Raw genomic sequence first — 19,951 nt, 5'->3', positions numbered from 1 at the left:
CCCATATGGAAGCTGGTTTGTATCCTAGCAGCTCCTTTTCTGATCAAGCTCTCTGCTTATAGCTTGGGAAAGAAGCAGAGGATGGCCCAAGTGCTTGGGCCTCTGCACCCACGTGGGAGACCCAGAAGAAACTCCTGGCTCCTGGCTTCAGATTGGCTCTGCTTTGGCTGTTGCAGCCATCTAGGAAGTGAACCAGCAGATGGAAGACCTTTCTCTATGTCTCTCTCTCTCTCTGTCTGCAGCTCTTCCTCTCAAATAAATAAGGAAATCTTAAAAAAAAAAAAAAATTATTTGAAAGGCGAGTTGGAGAGGGAGGGAGATATTCCATCTGTTGGTTCATTTCCCAAATAGCTGCAAAATTCAGGGGCTGGGCCAGGCTGAAGCCAGAAGTCAGAAACTCCATGTGGGCCTCCCATGTGGCTGGCAGAGGCCCAACGATTTGGGCCACACTCTGCTGCCTTCCCAGGTACATTCGTAGGAAGTTGGATGGAACACAGAGCAACTGGGACTTGAACCAGTGCTCTGATATGGGATGCTGGCATTCTAAGCAGTGGCTTAACCCACTACACCACAATGCCAGCCCCAGCATTGAAATATTAAGGAGCAAGGAATAAACACTCTATTTCCAACTGGTTCAGAAAAAAGAGACAACTGTGCATGTGTGTGAGTGTTATGTGCAGCAGGAGAAGGAAAGGAAGAGGAAGAATGATATATTTTTTTTTTTACGTACAGAGCAGACCTGTGCTGGTATTTATTTTGTGACAAATGCTATTATACCATATAGCCCTAGCATCTGATCTGAGAACAGAGGAAGGAAATGATGCGAGCAGTTGGTTCTTCATTTTTATAAATCCCTTTTTCTCAAAGGTTTAGGATACTCTAAAGTATTTAATGGTACAAGACTCCTCTAAGAGGATGGTCATCACATCTTAAAACAGTGGAATTTTAAATATCTTTTTCCTGATTATCAAATAACTGCTGTTCACTATAAAAAATATGAAGGGGTAGGTAGCACTGGTTAAGATACTTTTTGGGACCCCTGCATCCCATATGAGAGTGTCTGGTTTAAGTCCCAGCTTCTCTGCTTCTGATCCAGTTTCCTGCTAACACATCCTGGGAGGTAGCAGATGATGGCTCAAGTACTTGGCTCCCTGCCACCTACTCGGCAGACCTGGATGAAGTTCTGGGATCCTGGGTTTGGCTTTATATGGCCCTGGCTATTAAGGGCATTTGGAAAGTGAACAGGTACATGGCAGATCTATTTCTGTCTCTCTCTCTGTTGCTTGGCTTTTCAAAAAAAATAAAAACAAACATATATATAAGTGAATCTGGAAAGTACAGAAAGTATTGGGAAGCAGAAGTTACCCATATTGTCATTATTTAGAAGCAAGCACTTTTAATATTTTTGGTTATTTCTTTCTAATATTGTTTTTAAATCTAGTTAAATTTAGTTAAATCTAGTTAAATTTGGGTGGCAAATAAAATCTTACATCCTGCTTTCTTGTTGCTGATGTTTTATCAGAAGATCTTTCCCATATAATTAGATGAAACTGCTCAATGTATTTTTTTAAGATTTATTTATTTATTTGAAAGGCAGAGCTACACAGACAGAGAGAGAGGGAGAGACACAGAGAAATCCTTCCACCCGGTAGCTCACTCCCCAAATCACTGCAATGGCCGGAGCTAGGCCAATCTGAAGCCAAGAGCCAGGAGCTTCTTCTGGGTCCTCCACATAAGTGCAGGGCCCAAGCACTTGGGCCATCTTCCACTGCCTTGCCAGGCACATTAGCAGGAAGCTGGTTTGGAAGTGGAGCAGCTGGGACTCAAACTATCACCCAAATGGGATGCGGGCTCCGCAAGTGGTGGCTTTACCCCTCATGCCACAGCGTGGCTCCTGTTCAGTAATTTAATATCCTAAAGATAGAGTACAACTTAGTTAACTGGAATGTGGTATTTTTATTACTTCATTGACAGCGTACTTGTTCTTATTTTCCCAGGCCCCAGTTGTGTCGGTATGATCTCGTCCTGATGGAAAATGTGGAAACACCCTTCCAACCCATTGTTTGCCAGAAGTTGCAGATGTAACTGTTGTCGGGACACACAGACCAGGGACATCGAGCAAGCTGAAACTGCAGACTTTCTGAGCTTCCCCTTCACTTTTCCTCAAGGCACAAAAAGAATTGAAAAACTGAGGATGTCACATTATAAAACATCAAACGACCTTGTGGTTATAAAACCATCCTGGGAAGGGAGCCCCTAACTAGGGCAAGTCAGAAATAGCCAGGCTCTGCCAGCCCAGCGCTTTGTCTCGCTGCATCCTGGGGCCTCGTTTGTTCCGAGCTGTCGATTCCGCTGTCCATCAGCACAGCTATTCTGCCCATCATGCTGCGGGTCAAGCATCTTCAAGGGAAAGACGGGCTGGAGGTCTCCATGTAGACCGGGCTCCACATTCCCTGAGTCAGTCCTTCCAGTTCCCCACTGGTAGAAGGGAATGAAACCGACCTACCTCACAGGGCTCTTGTGGGGGAGGCAAATCGATGAAGGGGTTTTGAAAATCTCATGGGTGTCACATCTGTGAGATGTTTGATAAATGTGAATTACTTCCTTTGATATGGCTGATCGAGTATGAAGACACAGGGGGCCTCTGCCTATTAAGACCAACTTTTCTTTTGGGCTGTTGGCTCTGGGGAGGCAAGAAAGGCACAGCCCTGGCCACCTGCCTTCTCTGCAGTGTGCAGGTGCACGGGGGAGGACAAGGGGACCAACAGCCCAGAGGGCAGCTGCAGGGACAAGTGCTAAGTGTGTGAGGGAAGAAGGGCATGGAAACAGAGAAGCAGCCTCCACACAGAGTGACAGCAGATGGAGCAAGAGAAGAGAGAAACGCAGGGCTTGTTTCTCACTTAAGGTGGAGAAGAATCATTTTATAGGTAATCTCATTTTAACCAACCCTTAAGATGTGCTTCATTTCATTATAGCCCATGTAATCCATGATTACTGAAGGAATTTAGAAAATACATAGATGCCCAGTGAAAGAAATACTATGCGTAATCCTACCTGTTAGGTGTAGTTACAATTAACCATTTGGAATGATGCTGTAACTCCCTTTGCTAACAGGTGGATTCAAAGCATAAACCACTTTGCTCTTGGAGCATCTGAAGCCTCCAGTGTGAGGAATGCTCAGGCTTCCCTGGAGGTATTGTGGCCATGTCCCAGAAGGCCAAGGCCAGACAGGCCAGAGCAGTGGGAGGACAATACCTGGGCCGACACCCAGTGCAAGGGTGGCCACACCTATGGCCACTACAGGAAGGTCTCTGGGATTCCTGAATGCCACAGGGCCAGTAACCTCTCATCTAAGCGACTCCTCTCCTACTGCTTTCTGTGAACACTGCCCTGGTACAGAAGTGGACTGTACTTTATAAATTGTGGGAACTTGTAAATCTACTCCTGTGTGGCACACCTTCTGATGGATTACATATGTATTAAACACAGAGCCTATATTTTACTGAAACAGAAAACTGACTAAACTGTGAATGGAATAAGGCACTCCCGCCCAATCGGACATCTTACCCTTCTTGTTCCTTCTTCCTACACTTCCTGAGCAGCTGTGGCTAGAGAGATCAATGGTGCATTAGTCATATTTTCTTTCCTTTAATGAAAATACCTGAGAGGAGCAACTTAGTAGGGAAGAAGGCTCTTTTTGGCTCACAGTTTGGGGTTCAAAGTCCAAGATCTGTAGCCTCATAGGTTCAGACCTCTGGGGAGGCAAGATGTCAACAGGGGGATGATCCCATGGCCAGCCAGGAAGCAGAGTGAGAACTGGGCTGAACTTGGCTTGGCTTAAGTAACCAAGCTTCTCATGAGAACTACTTTCTAAGGCATGTGCCAGAGACCTAAAGACCTCCCAACCCACTCCCCAGACACCACAGTAGATCACATTCCTACCTTTCATCCATTAACTATTAACATAACGTTTGGGAGTTTAAATATCTGTACGGGTTTGGGGAACCAAAGCCTGTTCAGACCATAGCAAGTGTGCCAACAGGATGGAAGAAGGATAAGAGGCAAGTTTAATTACTGGAGTGGAGATGAATGTCCATGAGTTCTCATAACAAGGGTCAGGAGAAATGAAGCAGTCACAGGTTCACCACTTGCTTCTTGAAATCTTTCTCCGGAAGCCCCTGGAATTTCTGACTGTCTTGTTGTCCTTGCCTCCCCTCCGTTCTCTTTGTCAATGTGTCTGCTACATGGATCCTAAGTCCAAGACACAATCCTAGTCGACCCTCTTCCCTCCCCTTGTCACTGGTGATCTCTTCATCTCTTGCCGCATTTCCAGTCTTGGACCTCACTCCTACTTACAGTATACCGTGCCTCTCTTCACAGCACTTTAAAAAGTATACATATACCTGTGAGATTATTTTCATTAATGTTTGTCTTCTCTACTACACTGTTCTGCAAGGCAGGAGCCACGAGCCTTCACCATAGTCTGTGTTCAGGAACTATTTCTTATATGAATCCCGAACTATCTTCTGAGTCCCCTGGAGCCATGTTCAGCTCTGAGCAAAGACTTCTGCCTCCCCCTAGCCACAGGCCATTTCCTAAACTTTCTCCCTGTCGCTATCTTCTCTGGAGGCCAACTGTCCATTTCCCAGGTTCTTTGTGGGAGAAAGCTGACTTTTTTCTTCTGTGTCACCTCCTTCAGGTGGTCTCAGGGCCACTGCTCAGCAAGCCTACCTGTCTGGAAATCTAGATTTTACTCCCCTCCCGCCTCCCATTTTAGCAACACTGCTAAACCCTCCAGGACTCTCCTTATATGACTCCATGACTCTGAGCTGTAGTTCAAAGTCTTCTCTTGTCTGCTTTCCCACAATTCTCCCTTCCACCATCTACTTTGCCACGTGCTCCCATCACTGCCTTTACTGCACCGTATTGTAATGTTTACACGTCTGTAGCTCCTCCAAGACTGTAAGCTCCACAAGAGCAGCTGTGTTTGTCTTTGCCGCCACAACACCTGGCACAAAACCAGGCACAAAGGGGGTGCTCAATAAATTTCTGCTAAACAGAATGGAACGGACTCATGCATAGGAGCTTGAGGAATTACTTCCGTTTAACGTAGACATCAACACACTTAACAGTTCCCAAATCTCAAACCTAGAACCTCCTATCCTTGGACCCCTGGCCCATATTGTCATTCCTGCAGAATCCCATGTTAGCCAAGGAAACTTTGGTTTGCACCGCCCCATAGAGCTCTCTCTCTGCCAGAGCTCCCTACCATTGCATGCTGACCAAATATCATGACCCTGGGGTTTCCCTGCTGGATTTCTCTGACAATGTCCTCCAGTTCCTTTTTTTTTTTAAAAAACAAACAAAAAAGGTTTATTTTTTATTTATTTGGAAGGCAGAGTGACACACACACAGAATGGGAGAGAGAGAGAGAGATTTTCCATCTTCTGGTTCACTTCCCAAATGATCTCAACAGCTGGGCTGGCCCAGGCTGAAGTCAGGAGTCAAGAACTCCAGCCAGGGGCCAGCGCTGTGGAACAGTGAGTTAATGCCCTGACCTGAATTGCCAGCATCCAATATTGGTGCTGGTTTGAGACACGGCTGCTCCACTTCAATCCAGCTCTCTGCTATGGCCTGGGAAAGCGGTAGAAAATGGCCCAAGTCCTTGGGACCCTGCACCTGCATGGGAGACCCAGAAGAGGCTCCTGGCTCCTGGCTTTGGATTGGCACAGCTCCGGCCATTGCGGCCATCTGGGGAGTGAACCAGCAGATGGAACACCTCTCTCTCTCTTCCTCTCTCTCTCTCTACCTCTCCACTCTCTGTGTAACTCTGACTTTCAAATAAATAAATAAATCTTTAAAAAAACATTATGGGGTCTGCAGTGTACTAAGAACTCCAGGGATGTCAGCTGCTGTTACCTTCCCCCTCTTGGTGTCCCCAGGAGATCCTCCCCTCCCCTAATTTCAACTATATCTTTTAGACAGGTGACCTACAAATCTGAATACGCATTTAAATGGCAGATAAGGATCTATGTCCTGCTCAGCATTCAGTTGTGGCCTTTGCAAAAAGTGACTTCATTTGCACACCTGCTCATCCAGTCATGCATAAGTGGGATAATACTTGCTTCACTGGACTGGGACAAGCTCCACCATGTCCATTTCCTCTATGGCACTTGTCATGCTCTGAAATTGTCTCTCTCTCCATTCTTCTCCCCAACCCATGGGAAGGGAAGTTGGTCCAAGAGAGTTAGAGTCTCGCCTTCTTGTTCTGGACTCTAGACCAGCACCAATGGGCTCAGTGATGTGGTTCCTTATTCACTGCCCCTCCTACTTCCTTTGGCTTCATAAAGACAACATTACCAAACCAAACAATGAGTCATTGAATTTGCTAGACTTGATCCATTAATTTGAGAATTATTAAGTGACAAATATCAGACAAGCACAGGGTTTGGGGTTGTCCCTGGAGCAGGTATTTGCAACAGAAGTACAGGAGTTCTCAGGGAGTCTGAAGCACAGAGAAGGGGTATCTTTTCTAACTGTGGTGGCTAGGAAGTCTTCTCAGGGGTTGTGACAACTGTCCTGGGTGTTGATTAAATAGGAATTAGCAGGCAGAGGAGCCTGCCAGGTGGAGGGGACAGTACTGTCAACTGCACAGATAAACACGGTGTGCATGCAGCTGGAATGGAGGCTGTAACCATTTTCCCCCAAATTTTTTAAATGGAAAATTTCAAGCATATACAGAAATAGAAAAAAATACGAGGTGTCCATCACCCAGATTCACAAAGATGAACTCCCAGCCAATCTTGTTCTATCTACATCTCCCATTATTTATTCTGACACAAATATCAGACTTCGAATAATTTCATTTGGGCATATTCTAGTATCCTGAAAAGATATCCTCTTGTTTCTTTTTAAAAATGTGTTATAATATGCTCTAACATTGCAACTTGCTCATTTGAGTTTTATCCCAGCCATCGACCTGGCCATTGTGCTATTATATATAGAATTGCCTCCCTCTTCTAGGAGGTCCCCTAGTATTCTGTATTTGAATATACCATAATTAACCTCGCCAGTCCCCACCTGATGGGCATTTAGGTTGTTCTCGATCTCTTAGCATCGAAACAAAGCTTAGTATACCCTTGAACAGGGGTCGTTGTTCATAGCATTACTCTGAGTTAAATCCTTGGATCTGTACACTTGAATGCTGACCAGTGCTCCTCCCTATGTGGCCCAAGAAGTGCTTGGCGTCTCACAACAAAGACACTTTCTCTCTGCTTTGGAGTTCTCTCTGTCCCATCTTCCACGTGGCCTATCAGTTCATCTCCCCCCAGCCAGTCCATCTTCCTCCCTGCTTCCCCACTGCTCGGGTCCTGGCCCCTTTCTCACCAGCACAGCCACCGCGATGAACTCGGGGAACATCCTAAAGCAGGGAACGGAATCGCCTAAGACTCCTCCGGCAGGGTCTGAGCAACAACAGCATCGAACATCCAGCTCCTCGGCCAGCTTCGCAGTGCTCTCTGCTCAGCCTCTCCCCCCTTCCTCACACACTTTCGGCTTCGCTGAAACTGGACTCGGGCGCCTCACCCGGGCCCCAGCTCACCTGCCTCCCTCGGGTGCTCGCCCATTCTTGCATGTAAACTCAAGCCCCACCTCCTTGAACCAGGCTGCTTAAGAACGTAGTTTTGGACCCAGGTTGACTCGGGTTGCTATCCTGGCTCTCTAGGGGATGTCAGTTCATCCTCCTCACAGATTTTTTTTTAAAATCTTCTAATTAAAGACAAAAATACCTACCTCGCGGGATGGTTGTGTGGACTAGGGATAATGGAAAGAAAAGCCCATTCTGACTATTTCCGTGGTCGCTATTACTGGACGGAACCCCTGGTTCCACGCGGACTACATCTGCTTCGTGCGGCAGCAGGGTGTGGACCAGGCGGCCCCGACCCCGAGACGTCAAGCTTGTTGCGGGCAAGGGCCTCAACCCACCCAGGGCCTCCCGGCGAGAGACCGATACACGTGGGAACGCACGCAGACACTAAGCGCAGGGCCACCGGCTCGCGGACGCGCACCGCAGCCCGAGGGAGCCGCAGCGCGCGCCGCCGTGCGCACGGGCGGAGTCCGGCGGGAGGCGGGGTCTGGGGCGGGGCTTGACGCAGCCCCGCCCCCGGTCCGTCGGCGAACGCGCTCCGCTGGCACGGTCCGCGAGCGGCGTGGTCCCGGGGCTGGCGCTCCGTGTGTGTGCCGGTCGGCCGACATGCGCCCGCTGCTCAGCCTCCTCCTGGTCTTCGCCTGCTGCACCTTCGCCCTGTACTTGCTGTCCACGCGACTGCCCCGCGGGCACAGCCTGGGCTCCGCGGAGGAGGCTGAAGGCAGGTGCGTGAGGCGGCAGGCGGGGATGGAGGTGCCGGTCAGCGGATCCCTGGGGGTCGGAGATTCGGGTTCCCGGGTGGGAGGTGTCGGGGGTCTGCAGTCCGGGCCCGCGTCTACACGGCCTTGGGTAAGCGGGGCCTGGCGGATGGAAGCCGGAACCCGGCCGGGGCGGTGACCCGCGTCTCCTCGGCCGCGCGGCGCCTTTGGGGTGGTTCGCGGAGGCGGACCTGGCTTTCTTGCCGCTCGCGCCGGGGCGTCGCCTGCCCTTGCCCCAGACTGTCGCCGGCGTGTAGACCCCCGGCCCCTCACGGCCGCTCAGTCTGCCCCTGCTCTCCCACCCCACTTCCGTCAGGTCTGCCCTGCGGACTTGGCTGACTTTAGGTTTTCGGGAGACATGTTTCTGGGACGAGAGTGGGTGATTCAAGAAGTAGCGATGGGCCCTGGCCCTCGTCCTGGCTGAGCGACGCAGGCCGCAGGAGGGTGCATTCCTACCTGGCCGGCTTGGGGGAGAGCTGCGCGTGGGCCCGGCGCGTCCCGATGTTTGGCTACCGGGACGGCTGTTTGCAGTTGCTGTGTTCTTTTGCAAGGCCCCGCGGCCGGTGTTAGAGGCTCTCAGGGAACCGGGAGGGGTTGCTGATCCTTGCTGGATTCACGCACCGTGCGCTGGCAGAGGCAGATAGCCTTTAGCCTGTAACCCTTGGACAGGATTCAGAGAGCACCGAGCACCAGATAGGAGCAGAGTGAACAAGCAGGCTCTACGGGAGCGTTGGTTTGCAGCCTGATTTGTTGTCAAGAAGTTATGTTCATCATGTGGGATAGAAACCCTTGCCTGGATCCTGGCTTGTTCCTGAATGACCAGGGGCGGCTTTATCCAGTACCTGGGGTCTTGCTGTTGGCTTGCAGGGGAGGGAGTGACCTTGAAGATGAGAGTGCTTGCCTGGAAATGAATCCATTTATCCCTTAAGAACAGATCCTAAGATCTGAAAGCTAAAAGGGAACTTAGTGATCACCCAACACCAGCTTCTCACTTTATTATTTTTAAATGATGTATTTAATGTTATTTGAAAAGCAGTTACAGACAGAGCTTCAGTCCTGTAGTTCACTCCCCAAATGGCCACCTGGGCCACGGCTGGGCCGGGCTGAAGCCAGGAACCAGGGGCTTCATCTGGGTCCCTCACATGAGTGGCAGGGGCCCAAGCCCTTGGGCTATGTCTGCTGCTTTTCTAGGCGCGTTAGCAGGGACCTGGATCTGAAGTGGAGCAGCAAGACTCGAAGCCATGCTCTTATGGGCTGTTGGTGGCTTAACCCCCTGCATCACAGCGCTGGTCTCCCAAGCCTCTGCTTTTAAACTGAGGCCCAGGGACTAGGCCAATGTCACACAACTGGAAAGCAGCAGAGTTGGGATGCTAACCCCAGTCTCTTGCTTCCAAGCCCTTGGTCTGCCCTGCTGTGTTATGTGGGTCACCTGCCATCCTGGGCTCACCCTGTGTGTGTGTGTGTGTGCCCAGCAGGCCAGGTGACGGGTACATTTATAAGCCCACTTTGGAAAGGAGACCTAGCAAGCGGCTTTCTCAGGCACTCAGCTGATCGGGATTCCTGTTTTCATCTACTTTCCCCAACGCCAGGTCGCTGTGGTTCCCCTCTGACCTGGCCGAGCTGCGGGAGCTCTCTGAGGTCCTTCGGGAGTACCGGAAGGAGCACCAGGCCTACGTGTTCCTGCTCTTCTGCAGCGCCTACCTCTACAAACAGGCCTTTGCCATCCCTGGCTCCAGCTTCCTGGTCCGTGTCCTGCCCTCCTTCGCGCCGCTCCCTGACCTGGAAAGCACAGCTATTCCCCTGCAGCCAGTGGGGGATGACAGGCAGCAGGGTAGAAGGGCTGGCACTTCCTGAATGGCTGCCTGACGGAGAGGAGACACTGAAGCTTCCTTTTGTCCCACTTCCCTCTCCTGCCCTGGCATGTTTGCTCTACTCCAGCCCCAGGCTGGATCTGCTTAATTTTTTTTTTTTTTTAAATTGGAAACTGGAAAAAAAGCAAACATGTCCAGGAGAGGCAGGAAAGGTGTGTGGTGCTCTTGAGTCGGGGCGGACTCCGTGGTGCTGTCCCAGGGTCTGTCTTCCTCTTTAGGGGAGAGGGCCACCCGCTACTTGGTTGGGGCTCCATGCCCAGGCCAAGGGATGAATCCTGCCTCTGCTTGGTGTGATCTTGGCCATGATGTGTATCCTCTGTCTCATCAGTACAATGTGGGGTAGGGTCGGGATAGTCAATGACACAGGGTTACAGTGCGGGTTACGGGTTACGTAAGATGTGTCGTCAAGGACTTAGCACACAGTAGGTGCCCCGCAGAGCCCTACCTCACTTCCATGGCCCTCTTTTACTGTCTGTCTTGGATGTCTACCACTCAAACTGTATGTAGAATGTATGCTGGGGCCGGTGTTGTGGCGTAGCAGTTAAGCCATTGTCTGTGATGCTGGTATCCCATTTGGGTGCTGGTTCAAGACCTGGCTGCTCCACTTCTGATCCAGCTCCCTGCTAGTGCACCTGGGAAAACAGCAGAAGATGGCCCAAGTGCTTGGGTCCCTGCCTCCATGTAGGAGACCTGGAAGAAGCTCCTTGCTCCTGGCTTTAACCTGGTCTATCCCTGGCCCTTGTAGCCCTCTGGGAAGTGAACAACGGATGGAAGATCTATCTGTCTCTTCTCTCCCTCTTTCTCTGTAACTCTGCCTTTCAAATAAAAAAAGAGTATAGTTCACTTACCCATTTTTTTTAAAGTAAGATTTCTTTTTCTTTGTGAAATTCGTGTGTGTGTGTGTGTATGTTTTGAAAAGCAGAGAAACAAAATCTTAACATCTCTTGGTTTACTCCCCAAATACCTACAACAGCTGGGGATGGGACAGGCTGAAGTCATTACCTGGAAATTCATTCCGATCTCTCATGTGGGTGGCAGGGACCCAAGTATTTGAGCCATCACCTGCTGCTTCCCAGGGTGTGCATTAGCAGGCAGCTGGAACTGAGAGCAGAGCCTGGATTCTAACCCAAGTGATTGGATATGGGATGCAGGCATCCCTAAGCAGCATTTTTAACTGCTAGGCCAAACACCTGCCCCAGGACTTTCTTAGGTGTCAGCTCTAGAGCTCTGGTTCCCATGGGACCTTCAGTGTTCGCGAAAAGAAAAGTGACAAGACGTCTTCTGTAACTTGTGTGGTCTCATGCAGGGAAAAGTCATGGTTTGCAGTCTTCATTTGAAATAGTAAACACAGCTTGTGAGTTTCCTTTCTACCTTCTTAGAGGCCCAGTGCGCCCACGGTCGGAGCTCGTGTAGCAGGCTGGGTGCTGCAGAGTCACATCCCATGTAATTATCGCCTGTCCTTGGGGCTTCAGTCCTTACACTGTGATAAAGGCGGAGAGACAGAGGCCAAGGTTGTAGTCTCCAGCCTTCTCCATGACCTTTCATTCACCTCCTTAAAATAGGAGTTGGGTTTTGGCTGGGAAAACCAGGGAAGGGTGGGGGGAGTGTACTTACAGGCTCTGGGGCAAGGTGGCTGACGGGTACCTCCGGGTATTCTCATGGCTGGGGGTTTGCTTTCTTGGCAGAACGTTTTAGCTGGTGCCTTGTTTGGGCCATGGCTGGGGCTTTTGCTGTGCTGTGTGTTGACCTCAGTGGGCGCCACGTGTTGCTACCTGCTCTCCAGCATTTTTGGCAAACAGCTGGTGGTCTCCTACTTTCCTGATAAAGTGGCCCTGCTGCAGAGGAAGGTAAGGACAGGGGCACATCTGCGGGCTGGGCCCCCAGTGTCATCTCATGGCCCCGAGGGGAGTGAGGAACAGGATTTCCCACAGTGCTCTGCCCTGCCAGGGGAGGTCCTTGGGGTCCTTTGATGGCTCAGGAGGCACAGATCGCACTTGCACCATTACCAGCTCTGTGACTTTGGGCAGGCGCATGACTTCTCTGGTCCTCAGGTGGACGATCCCTACCATGGAGGGCTGTTGGCAGAGCTGGGAAGAGAACATGTAAGGTGTCTGGCATGGTCTGGGCACCAGCAGGTTTCCTATACCGGGGAACCCTTTCTGCTTCCTAATGGCCTTGTCCTTTTTGCCTGCAGGTGGAGGAGAACAGAAACAGCTTGTTTTTTTTCTTACTGTTTTTGAGACTCTTCCCCATGACACCGAACTGGTTCTTGAACCTCTCCGCCCCGATTCTGAACATCCCCATCGCGCAGTTCTTCCTCTCGGTTCTTATCGGTAAGAGTTGCTGATGTGTGTTGAGCTGGAGTCTTCAGAGCTGTCCTGTTGGGGGACTGCCTGCCCCTCAGCCACCAGGGCACGTGCTGCCTCTTGAGAATACAGGCTCACCAGGAGCACCTTTAAGTCTTAGGACCTAAAGGAATTTTCCTGATTACAGATCCACTCAGGCTTGAACATGAAGATACGTTTGGAATAAATAAAGACTGTTCATTCTGCAGCTGTAGTTAGTGCCTGTTTTGTGCCAAGCATTGCACTAGGCACTGAGGTCACCTGTTGAAGCTCACGGCTTGGCCCATAGGAAGTGCTCAATGAATGCTAGCTGGAATAGCAGATTGGAGGGAGGTTATGAGCCATGAGTTTTGGATGGGCCAGAAGAAAGAGCAGAGCAAGGGACCTCCTGTGTGGCTGTGGCCCCTGTTTTGATTAAGCTGTGCCTTGGGAAAGCTGACACCAGTGAAGTTGCTTTGTGCCCTTTAGCATGGCATGTTCTTCAGCAAGCTACAGACTGGGAGTAGAGCAGTTGCTCAAAATGTGGGCCTTGGGCCACCTTTACCAGCATGGTGAGGTCAGGGGTCTTGTGGAGAACCTAGATTCTGGGGCCTGCTGCACACTGACTAAATCAGAATCTTGGGAGTGGGATCTTGAGAATGTGCTTTTTAATCCCTACACAGTGGTTCTCAAACATTGCTGTTAAAAATCACCTGGGCATTTTTTACAAAGATTTATTTTTATTTATTTGAAAGGTAGAGTTACAGAGGTGTGGGGGGGTGGTCTTCCATCCACTAGTTCATTCCCCAAATGGCCACAATGGTCAGAGCTGGGCCAGTCTGAAACCAGGAGCCAGGAGCTTCTTCTAGGTATACCACCTGGGTGTAGGAGTCCAAGCACTTGGGCCATCTTCCACAGCTTTCGCAGGTATATTAGCAGGTAGCTGGATTGGAAGTGGAGCAGCCAGGACTTGAACCGGCACCCATATGGAAATGCCGGCGCTACAGACAGAGGATTAACCTGCTTCGCCACAGCACCATCCCCAACTACGTTAGGGCCACACCACACGTCAGCTACAAATCATCATTTCTAGGATGGGACTCGGGGATCAGCACCTTCTTTTTTTTTATTATATATATATTTTTATTATATATATATTTTTTGATAGGTAGAGTGGACAGTAGAGGGAGACAGAGAGAAAGGTCTTTCTTTTTTGCCGTTGGTTCATCCTCCAATGGCCGCCGCGGTAGGCGCTCTGTGGCCGGTGCACCGCGCTGTTCCGATGGCAGGAGCCAGGTGCTTCTCCTGGTCTCCCATGGGGTGCAGGGCCCAAGCACTTGGGCCATCCTCCACTGCACTCCCTGGCCACAGCAGAGAGCTGGCCTGGAAGAGGGGCAACCGGGACAGGATTAGTGCCCCGACCGGGACTAGAACCCGGTGTGCCGGCGCCGCAAGGCGGAGGATTAGCCTGTTAAGCCACGGCGCCGGCCAAGGGGATCAGCATCTTCTAAAGATTTCCAGGTGGTGCAGGCATTTAGCTCGCTGGTCTGTAGACGGGGTTCTGTTGGAAGTGGAGCTCTGCAGTCCACCCAATTAGATGACTTCCGAAGTCTCTCCTCGCCTTTGACAATTGTTCGGCCACCAGAAAGCCACTTACCCCCAATGGGCCACCGGGCCAGACAAAGGGCCTGCGACTGCAGCAGTGTTTCTCAGGGTGTGGGCCTTGGACTGCCTCTGTCAGAGTGGGACAGTGCTGCCATCCTGTATCACTGGGGGCTGTCTCTTTGTGCTAGCAGTAGACCAGCCTCTTCTCTAAGCCTACGGCAAGGGACACCTTCTCCTCACCCTTCCTTGAAGCATGGAGGGAAGGACATTCAGGGCTTCCAGGTCAGGCCTAAATCTGTAGCTGAGTAGCTGCTATTAATAGGGAATGCCTGAGAGATGCAGAATTTAGATCGGAACGAGATCTACCACAGCCACTTCTGGTCCTATCCGCTTTCCAACAAAGTGCCTCTGCCCCTCCGTTAATTACAGGAGCTGAAAGCTTGGGGCTTGGGAAGACTCTGGAGACGGCAGTCGTCAGGCTGTGTGACCTTGAGCATGGCGTGACACGTCCCTAGCAGTCTTCCTCTGCTGCGGAGGAGTGCGTCCTTGGGGGTCTCAGCCAGTTAGCGTCTCGGGCCAGGTGTGGGGAGAGGCTTTTAAAATGCAGGTTCCTGGGCTCTACCCCGACCCAACTAATGAGAATCTGTGGGTGGAGCCCGAGAATGGGTGTACACAAGGGGACTGTTAGGCAACCAACCTGCGTACCAGATTTCTGGGATCCAGTGGATTTTAAGATCTCTTAAAGACAGTGCAGAATACAAAAGTAGTACTTCTCAGAAACTTTAAAAAACTTTATGCATACTGTAAATCTCAGCGATGGTGCTTTTCTCTGTACTTTGGCCTTGCGTGTTCAGAACCAGATGTGGAGCCCACTTTTAGCTAATGGGTAAGCCCTGTACATTTTTATACTAACTCTGCGCCCTGACCTATTTTACTCTTCTGTACTCGTCTTTCCTATTTAAAATTTTTTTTTTTTAAAAAAAGGATTTATGTATCCATTCAAAAGGCGGAATGATGGAGAGGGAGCGACAGAAAGAGACCTTCCATCCACTGGTTCAGGACCCAAAACAGCCAGGCCAAAGGCAGAAGCCAGGAGCTCTGTCCAGGTCTCCCATGTGGGTGGCAGGGACCCAAGTTCTTAACCAGATGCACTAGCAGGAAGCTGGATCGTAAGTGGAGGAGTCAGGACTTGAACTGGCACCTGGATATGGGATGCAGGCATCCCAAACAGTGGCCTAACTCAGTGTGCCACGACACCCACCGTTCCTGTTTTAACATTTGTATCTTATTCTGTTGGCATAAAGCATCTCACGTTCTTCAGCTGAACAAGGCAGGTATCCGTGGAAGTGAGGGAAGGAGGGAAGAGAGTGGGAAAGGACAGAGGGAAAGAAGTCGTCCAATTAGGGGTCAGGAGTCAGGCCAACAAAATGGAGTCACTGCTCTGCATTCCTTGTACACCTCTGGAATGTTACCCTGCCCGTTTCCCTGCCCCCGTAACAGGCGCTTTCCCTTTTTCTTCTCACAGGCTTGATCCCGTACAATTTCATCTGTGTGCAGACAGGCTCCATCCTGTCAACCCTGACCTCCCTGGATGCACTTTTCTCCTGGGAAACAGCCTTTAAGCTGCTGGCCATTGCCTTGGTGGCCTTGGTTCCTGGAACCCTCATCAAAAGATTTAGCCAGAAACACCTGCAACTGAATGAAACAAGTCAGGCTAATCACATAAATAGTAGAAAAGTCACGTGATCAGGACTCTGTCTCCCCGGAACCTGGACTCTAAGGCTTGTTGGTAAGCTGGGTGTGGTCATCTAAAGCCCCTCATTGTGTTTTAAATTACCCTCAAAAGATAGTTTGGACACTGTTCATCTGTGTGCAGTGGCTCAACAGAAAGGCCAGAGTGTGCTGTGGACGGTGGACTGTATCAGGTTCTGAGAGCAGCCCTGGGTTAGCAGGATGCTGTGACATGGACGCTCTCCTAGGAATCCTGTCTCCATGTTTTTGGCCAACCAGGAACTCAGGAGTGTTGCCTGCCTCTCGCCAGCCTTGGGAGAAGCTGCTGACTGTCCTTGTCTAGCCTGCCTCTTTTGCCACGTGATAGGCTGTAGTGACAGAGGTTCTGTTAAGTCCCTGTGGATGTCACTAGCATCAGCGATGACGTGAGCCCACATCCCTGGCAGCACTCAGCGTCTTCTGTTGGTCTCTCGCAGAGTGTGTCTTCTGTCGTTTTTCATTGATGATCTACCTCTTCCATAAGCCGAGGAACCTCTGAGGACTTCCACGTGAAGCACAAAAGCAGTGATTCCCGTGACGCTCCTGTGTTCAGATGCACTGATGTTACTGTGTATGTCAAATCTCATGGCTGCATGTTCTGGCGATGCCAACAGGCTATTAAATATGAATGGAGCACGTTCTGTATGTTATGGGTGTGTTCTGGAGAAATTCTTACCACCTGCGTGGGGCAGGGCCCCTGATTCTCCTGAACCCATACCTTGTCTGTTCGTGCTTTCTGCACGGGACTCCCTTCTTTACCTCCTGCTAAGGAGAATGGATTCAGTACTCTAGGCTGTCGACAGGGTATCCCTCTGAATGTTTGTCATTTCCTAAGAATAAATGAGGACTAATTTTATCTTTGCCAATTTTTTTTTTTTTTTGAAAGGTAGGGTTATAGACAGTGAGAAAGAGACAGAGAGAAATCTGGTCTTCCTTCCGTTGGTTCACTCCCCTAATGGCCGTTATGGCCACTATGGCCGGCGTGCTGTGCCGATCCGAAGCCAGGAGCCAGGCACTTCCTCCCCGTCTCCCATGGGGTGCAGGGCCCAAGCACTTGGGCCATCCTCCACTGCACTCCGGGCCACAGCAGAGAGCTGGACTGGAAGAGGAGCAACCGGGACAGAATCTGGCGCCCTGACCGGGACTAGAACCCAGGGTGCCGGCGCTGCAGGCGGAGGATTAGCCAAGTGAGCCATGGTGCCGGCCCTATTTTATCTTTGAGCCCAAGAAGAAAATCGCTCTGATAACCTTGTGTTGTATCTTAATCACTTGAAGCTCTCATTGCTTGCCATGGTTGTAGTATTGAATTGGCACAGACCTGGGTTATTGTTTCCAAGGACAGATGGACCCTGGCACCTGCCTGGACCAGCTCTGTGATCCTGTCCTCTTCAGGAGAAACTCGTGACTCACCAGGGCTATTGCGCTTGGGCATCATCTGCTGTGTGTTTCATTTGGGTTGGCCAAGAATTCTGCTATGGCTTTTAGCTGGGCCTCTTGTTCTACATAAATTCTTGGGAGTATTCATGCTCCGCAGGAAGAATGGACTCCCAGCCAGTCCTTTCTCACAGCAAAGGTCTCATTTTTAAAATGGTTTCTTTCTTTCTTTCTTCTTTTTTTTTTTTTTTTTTAAAGATTTATTTATTTATTTGAAAGGTGGAATCAGAGAGAGGCAGAGAGAAAGAAAGTCTCCCATCCCCTGGTTCACTCTCCAAATGGCCACAATGGCCACAGCTGGGCCGATCTAAAGCTAGGAGCCAGGAGTTTCTTCCAGGTCTCCCATGCAGGTGCAGGGGCCCAAGGACTTGAAGCATCTTCTGCTCCTTTCCCAGCCCATAGCAGAGAGCTGGATTGGAAGTGAAGCAGCCGGGGCTCAAATCAGCGCCCAGATGGGCTGCCAGCACTGCAGGTGGCAGCTTTACCCGCTTTGCCACAGCACCGGCCCTTAAAATGGTTTCTTTAAAAGGAGCCTTGATAACAAGAATGAGTGTATGAACGAGGCAGACTGGGCTTTGAAATCAGTGAGTCTAAGTGTTGTGGAGGAGGAAGGGTGGAGAAGCATGGGAGTCTTCCACACTTGCAGATGCGTGCCCTTTGCCCTTTTCTGGGTCCTTAGATGTGTCTCTCTCCACGGTTTTGCGACAGTGTGCCTTATTAGTTGTGAGTTTACAGGCAAACTGGTGTCCCAAATGCAGTAAGTATTCTGTAATGAATAAATGGCTATCAATGCTTACTTGTACATGTTACTAACTTTCAGTTACCCTTGCCAGTGAGGATCAGGGTTGGCTGAAAAATTACACAACCCAAAATGGTCTTTCCACTCTAAGTAGGCCTCCTCTTCCCAAAATCGTTACAGATTTTTTTTTTAAAGAATTATTTTTTATTTGAAAGAGTTACAGAGAGAGAAGGAGAGGCAGAGAAAGGTCTCCCATTCCGCTGGTTCACTCCCCAAATGACTGCAATGGCCAGAGCTGAGCTGATCCGAAGTCAGGAGCCAGGAACCTCTTCCTGGTCTCCCACATGGGTGCAGGGGCCCAAGGACCTGGGTCATCTTCCACTGCCTTCCCAGGCCATAGCAGAGACCTAGATTGGAAGAGGAGCAGCTGGGACTCAAATTGGCACCCATATGGGATGCCGGCGCTGCAGGCTGGGGCTTTAACCCACTATGCCATAGCACTGGCCCCTACAGATTTTTTTTTAAATAAAGATTTATTTATTTATTTGAAAGGCAGAGTTAGAGTGAGATCTGCCATCCACTAGTTTACTCCCCAAATGTCCCCAACAACTGGAGCTGGGCTGATCCAAAGCCAGGAGCCAGGAGCTTCTTCCAGGTCTCCCACACAGGTGCTGGGGCCCAAGCACTTGGGCCACCCTTCGTTGCTTTCACTGGCTATTCAGAGGGAGCTGGATTGGAAATGGAGCATCTGGCACAGCTACGCCCTGGCACCGGCCCCAGCATTCCAGATTTTAATTTTCCTCTTTTCCTCCTCTGTACTCACTTGACGGTGGGGTCACTGTACCATGGAGAGCAAGAATGCCTAGGGAAGAAGCAGACTTCCTGTCTAGGCTTTACAGCATTCCAAAGAAGAAGCTATCACAAAAGAAAATGATAGCTATGTTTTGTGGTTGTGCGCCATTGCTGCAGACACCCAGGCTTATGAAGCCTGCCTTTCCCTGAAGTTCTGACGAAGACAGACCTGGAGGGCAGCTCTCAGGACAAGCAGTACCTGCAGGTACAAGCAGGACCAGCAAATGGTGAGAGACACTTTTGTTTAACGCCATGCATTTGTTTGCTTTGATGGTCATTCTTGATCCCATTGCTGTACATTACAAAGAGAGACAGCATCACAGGTGACAACACTGGTGACGGGAACCCAGTACAGGGGACCACGAGGGAGACAGGGGAGGGAGGTCAGTTTGCGACAGTCACAAAAAAGAAATTCATTTGCTCCAAATGGTAGGAAGTCACATTATTGTACTAAAGAATCAAGGAGGGTGAGAAGTGGTCTCAGGAGGTGTAGCAACCCTGGAGTGATACGGGCACTTTGGGGCATCTTCCTCATGGCTTGAGCACTCTGGCTTGGGTTCCGCCTGCCCTGCAACCACTGGGGCACCCTGTCTACCGGTCACTGGACAGCAGCCTGGGGCCAGGAGCCTGCAACCCGCCGAGTGCTGTGAAGTGGCTCTGGAGAGCAGGCCTGGCATCCTGCCAGAAGCTTCCTTCCAGTGGTTTTGCCATCTGCTATGGACTGGGTCCATGACAGGTTACCAAAGCCTTGACCCAACTCTGTTAGGGTCACCCTGTTTCTCAGAGCGGGGATTCCAGAGCTCCTCGCTTCTGCCTCCGTCCCTGAGAAGTACTCCAGGTTCCACAAGATTGCTTCTCCTAGCAACCTAGTTCATCCCGATTTCAACAGGCATCTGCAGTATCAGTTGTAACATGCAAACAAGCCCGCTCATACAAGTCCAATGCGTCTGGTC

At 50.4% G+C, this 19,951-nt stretch overlaps 2 protein-coding genes across 4 annotated transcripts in view; both read left to right on the top strand.

The window, feature by feature from the left end:
- The window catches only part of LIPH (lipase H), a 47,842-nt gene extending 42,866 nt beyond the window's left edge, over window positions 1–4,976 (top strand). For all 3 annotated transcript variants that reach the window (XM_062210904.1, XM_062210912.1, XM_062210894.1), the window contains one exon: window positions 1,998–4,976. In XM_062210904.1, coding sequence (XP_062066888.1) covers window positions 1,998–2,085 — 88 coding nt within the window. In that variant the 3' untranslated portion in view covers window positions 2,086–4,976. The remainder of the gene's footprint in view (window positions 1–1,997) is intronic.
- A 3,235-nt stretch (window positions 4,977–8,211) lies between these two features.
- Window positions 8,212–18,207, top strand: TMEM41A (transmembrane protein 41A). Its single transcript, XM_062210881.1, has 5 exons — window positions 8,212–8,370; window positions 9,993–10,146; window positions 11,960–12,121; window positions 12,469–12,607; window positions 15,729–18,207. Exons 1-5 carry the CDS (start codon window positions 8,252–8,254, stop codon window positions 15,947–15,949), a joined length of 795 nt encoding a protein of 264 aa, XP_062066865.1. The 5' UTR covers window positions 8,212–8,251; the 3' UTR covers window positions 15,950–18,207.
- The last annotated feature ends 1,744 nt before the right edge of the window (window positions 18,208–19,951 follow it).

This window comes from Lepus europaeus, chromosome 2 (assembly GCF_033115175.1).
Source record: "Lepus europaeus isolate LE1 chromosome 2, mLepTim1.pri, whole genome shotgun sequence".
NCBI lineage: Eukaryota > Metazoa > Chordata > Mammalia > Lagomorpha > Leporidae > Lepus > Lepus europaeus.
Note: the sequence above shows the minus strand (reverse complement) of the source record. Positions and strands in the feature narration are given on the sequence as shown.

Coding starts and splice junctions, on each gene's coding strand:
- TMEM41A (XM_062210881.1), top strand. CDS start 8,252: ATGCGCCCGCTGCTCAGCCTCCTCCTGGTCTTCGCCTGCTGCACCTTC. Junction 10,147..11,959: donor TCCCTGGCTCCAGCTTCCTG/GTCCGTGTCCTG, acceptor CTTTCTTGGCAG/AACGTTTTAGCTGGTGCCTT. Junction 12,608..15,728: donor CTTCCTCTCGGTTCTTATCG/GTAAGAGTTGCT, acceptor TTCTTCTCACAG/GCTTGATCCCGTACAATTTC.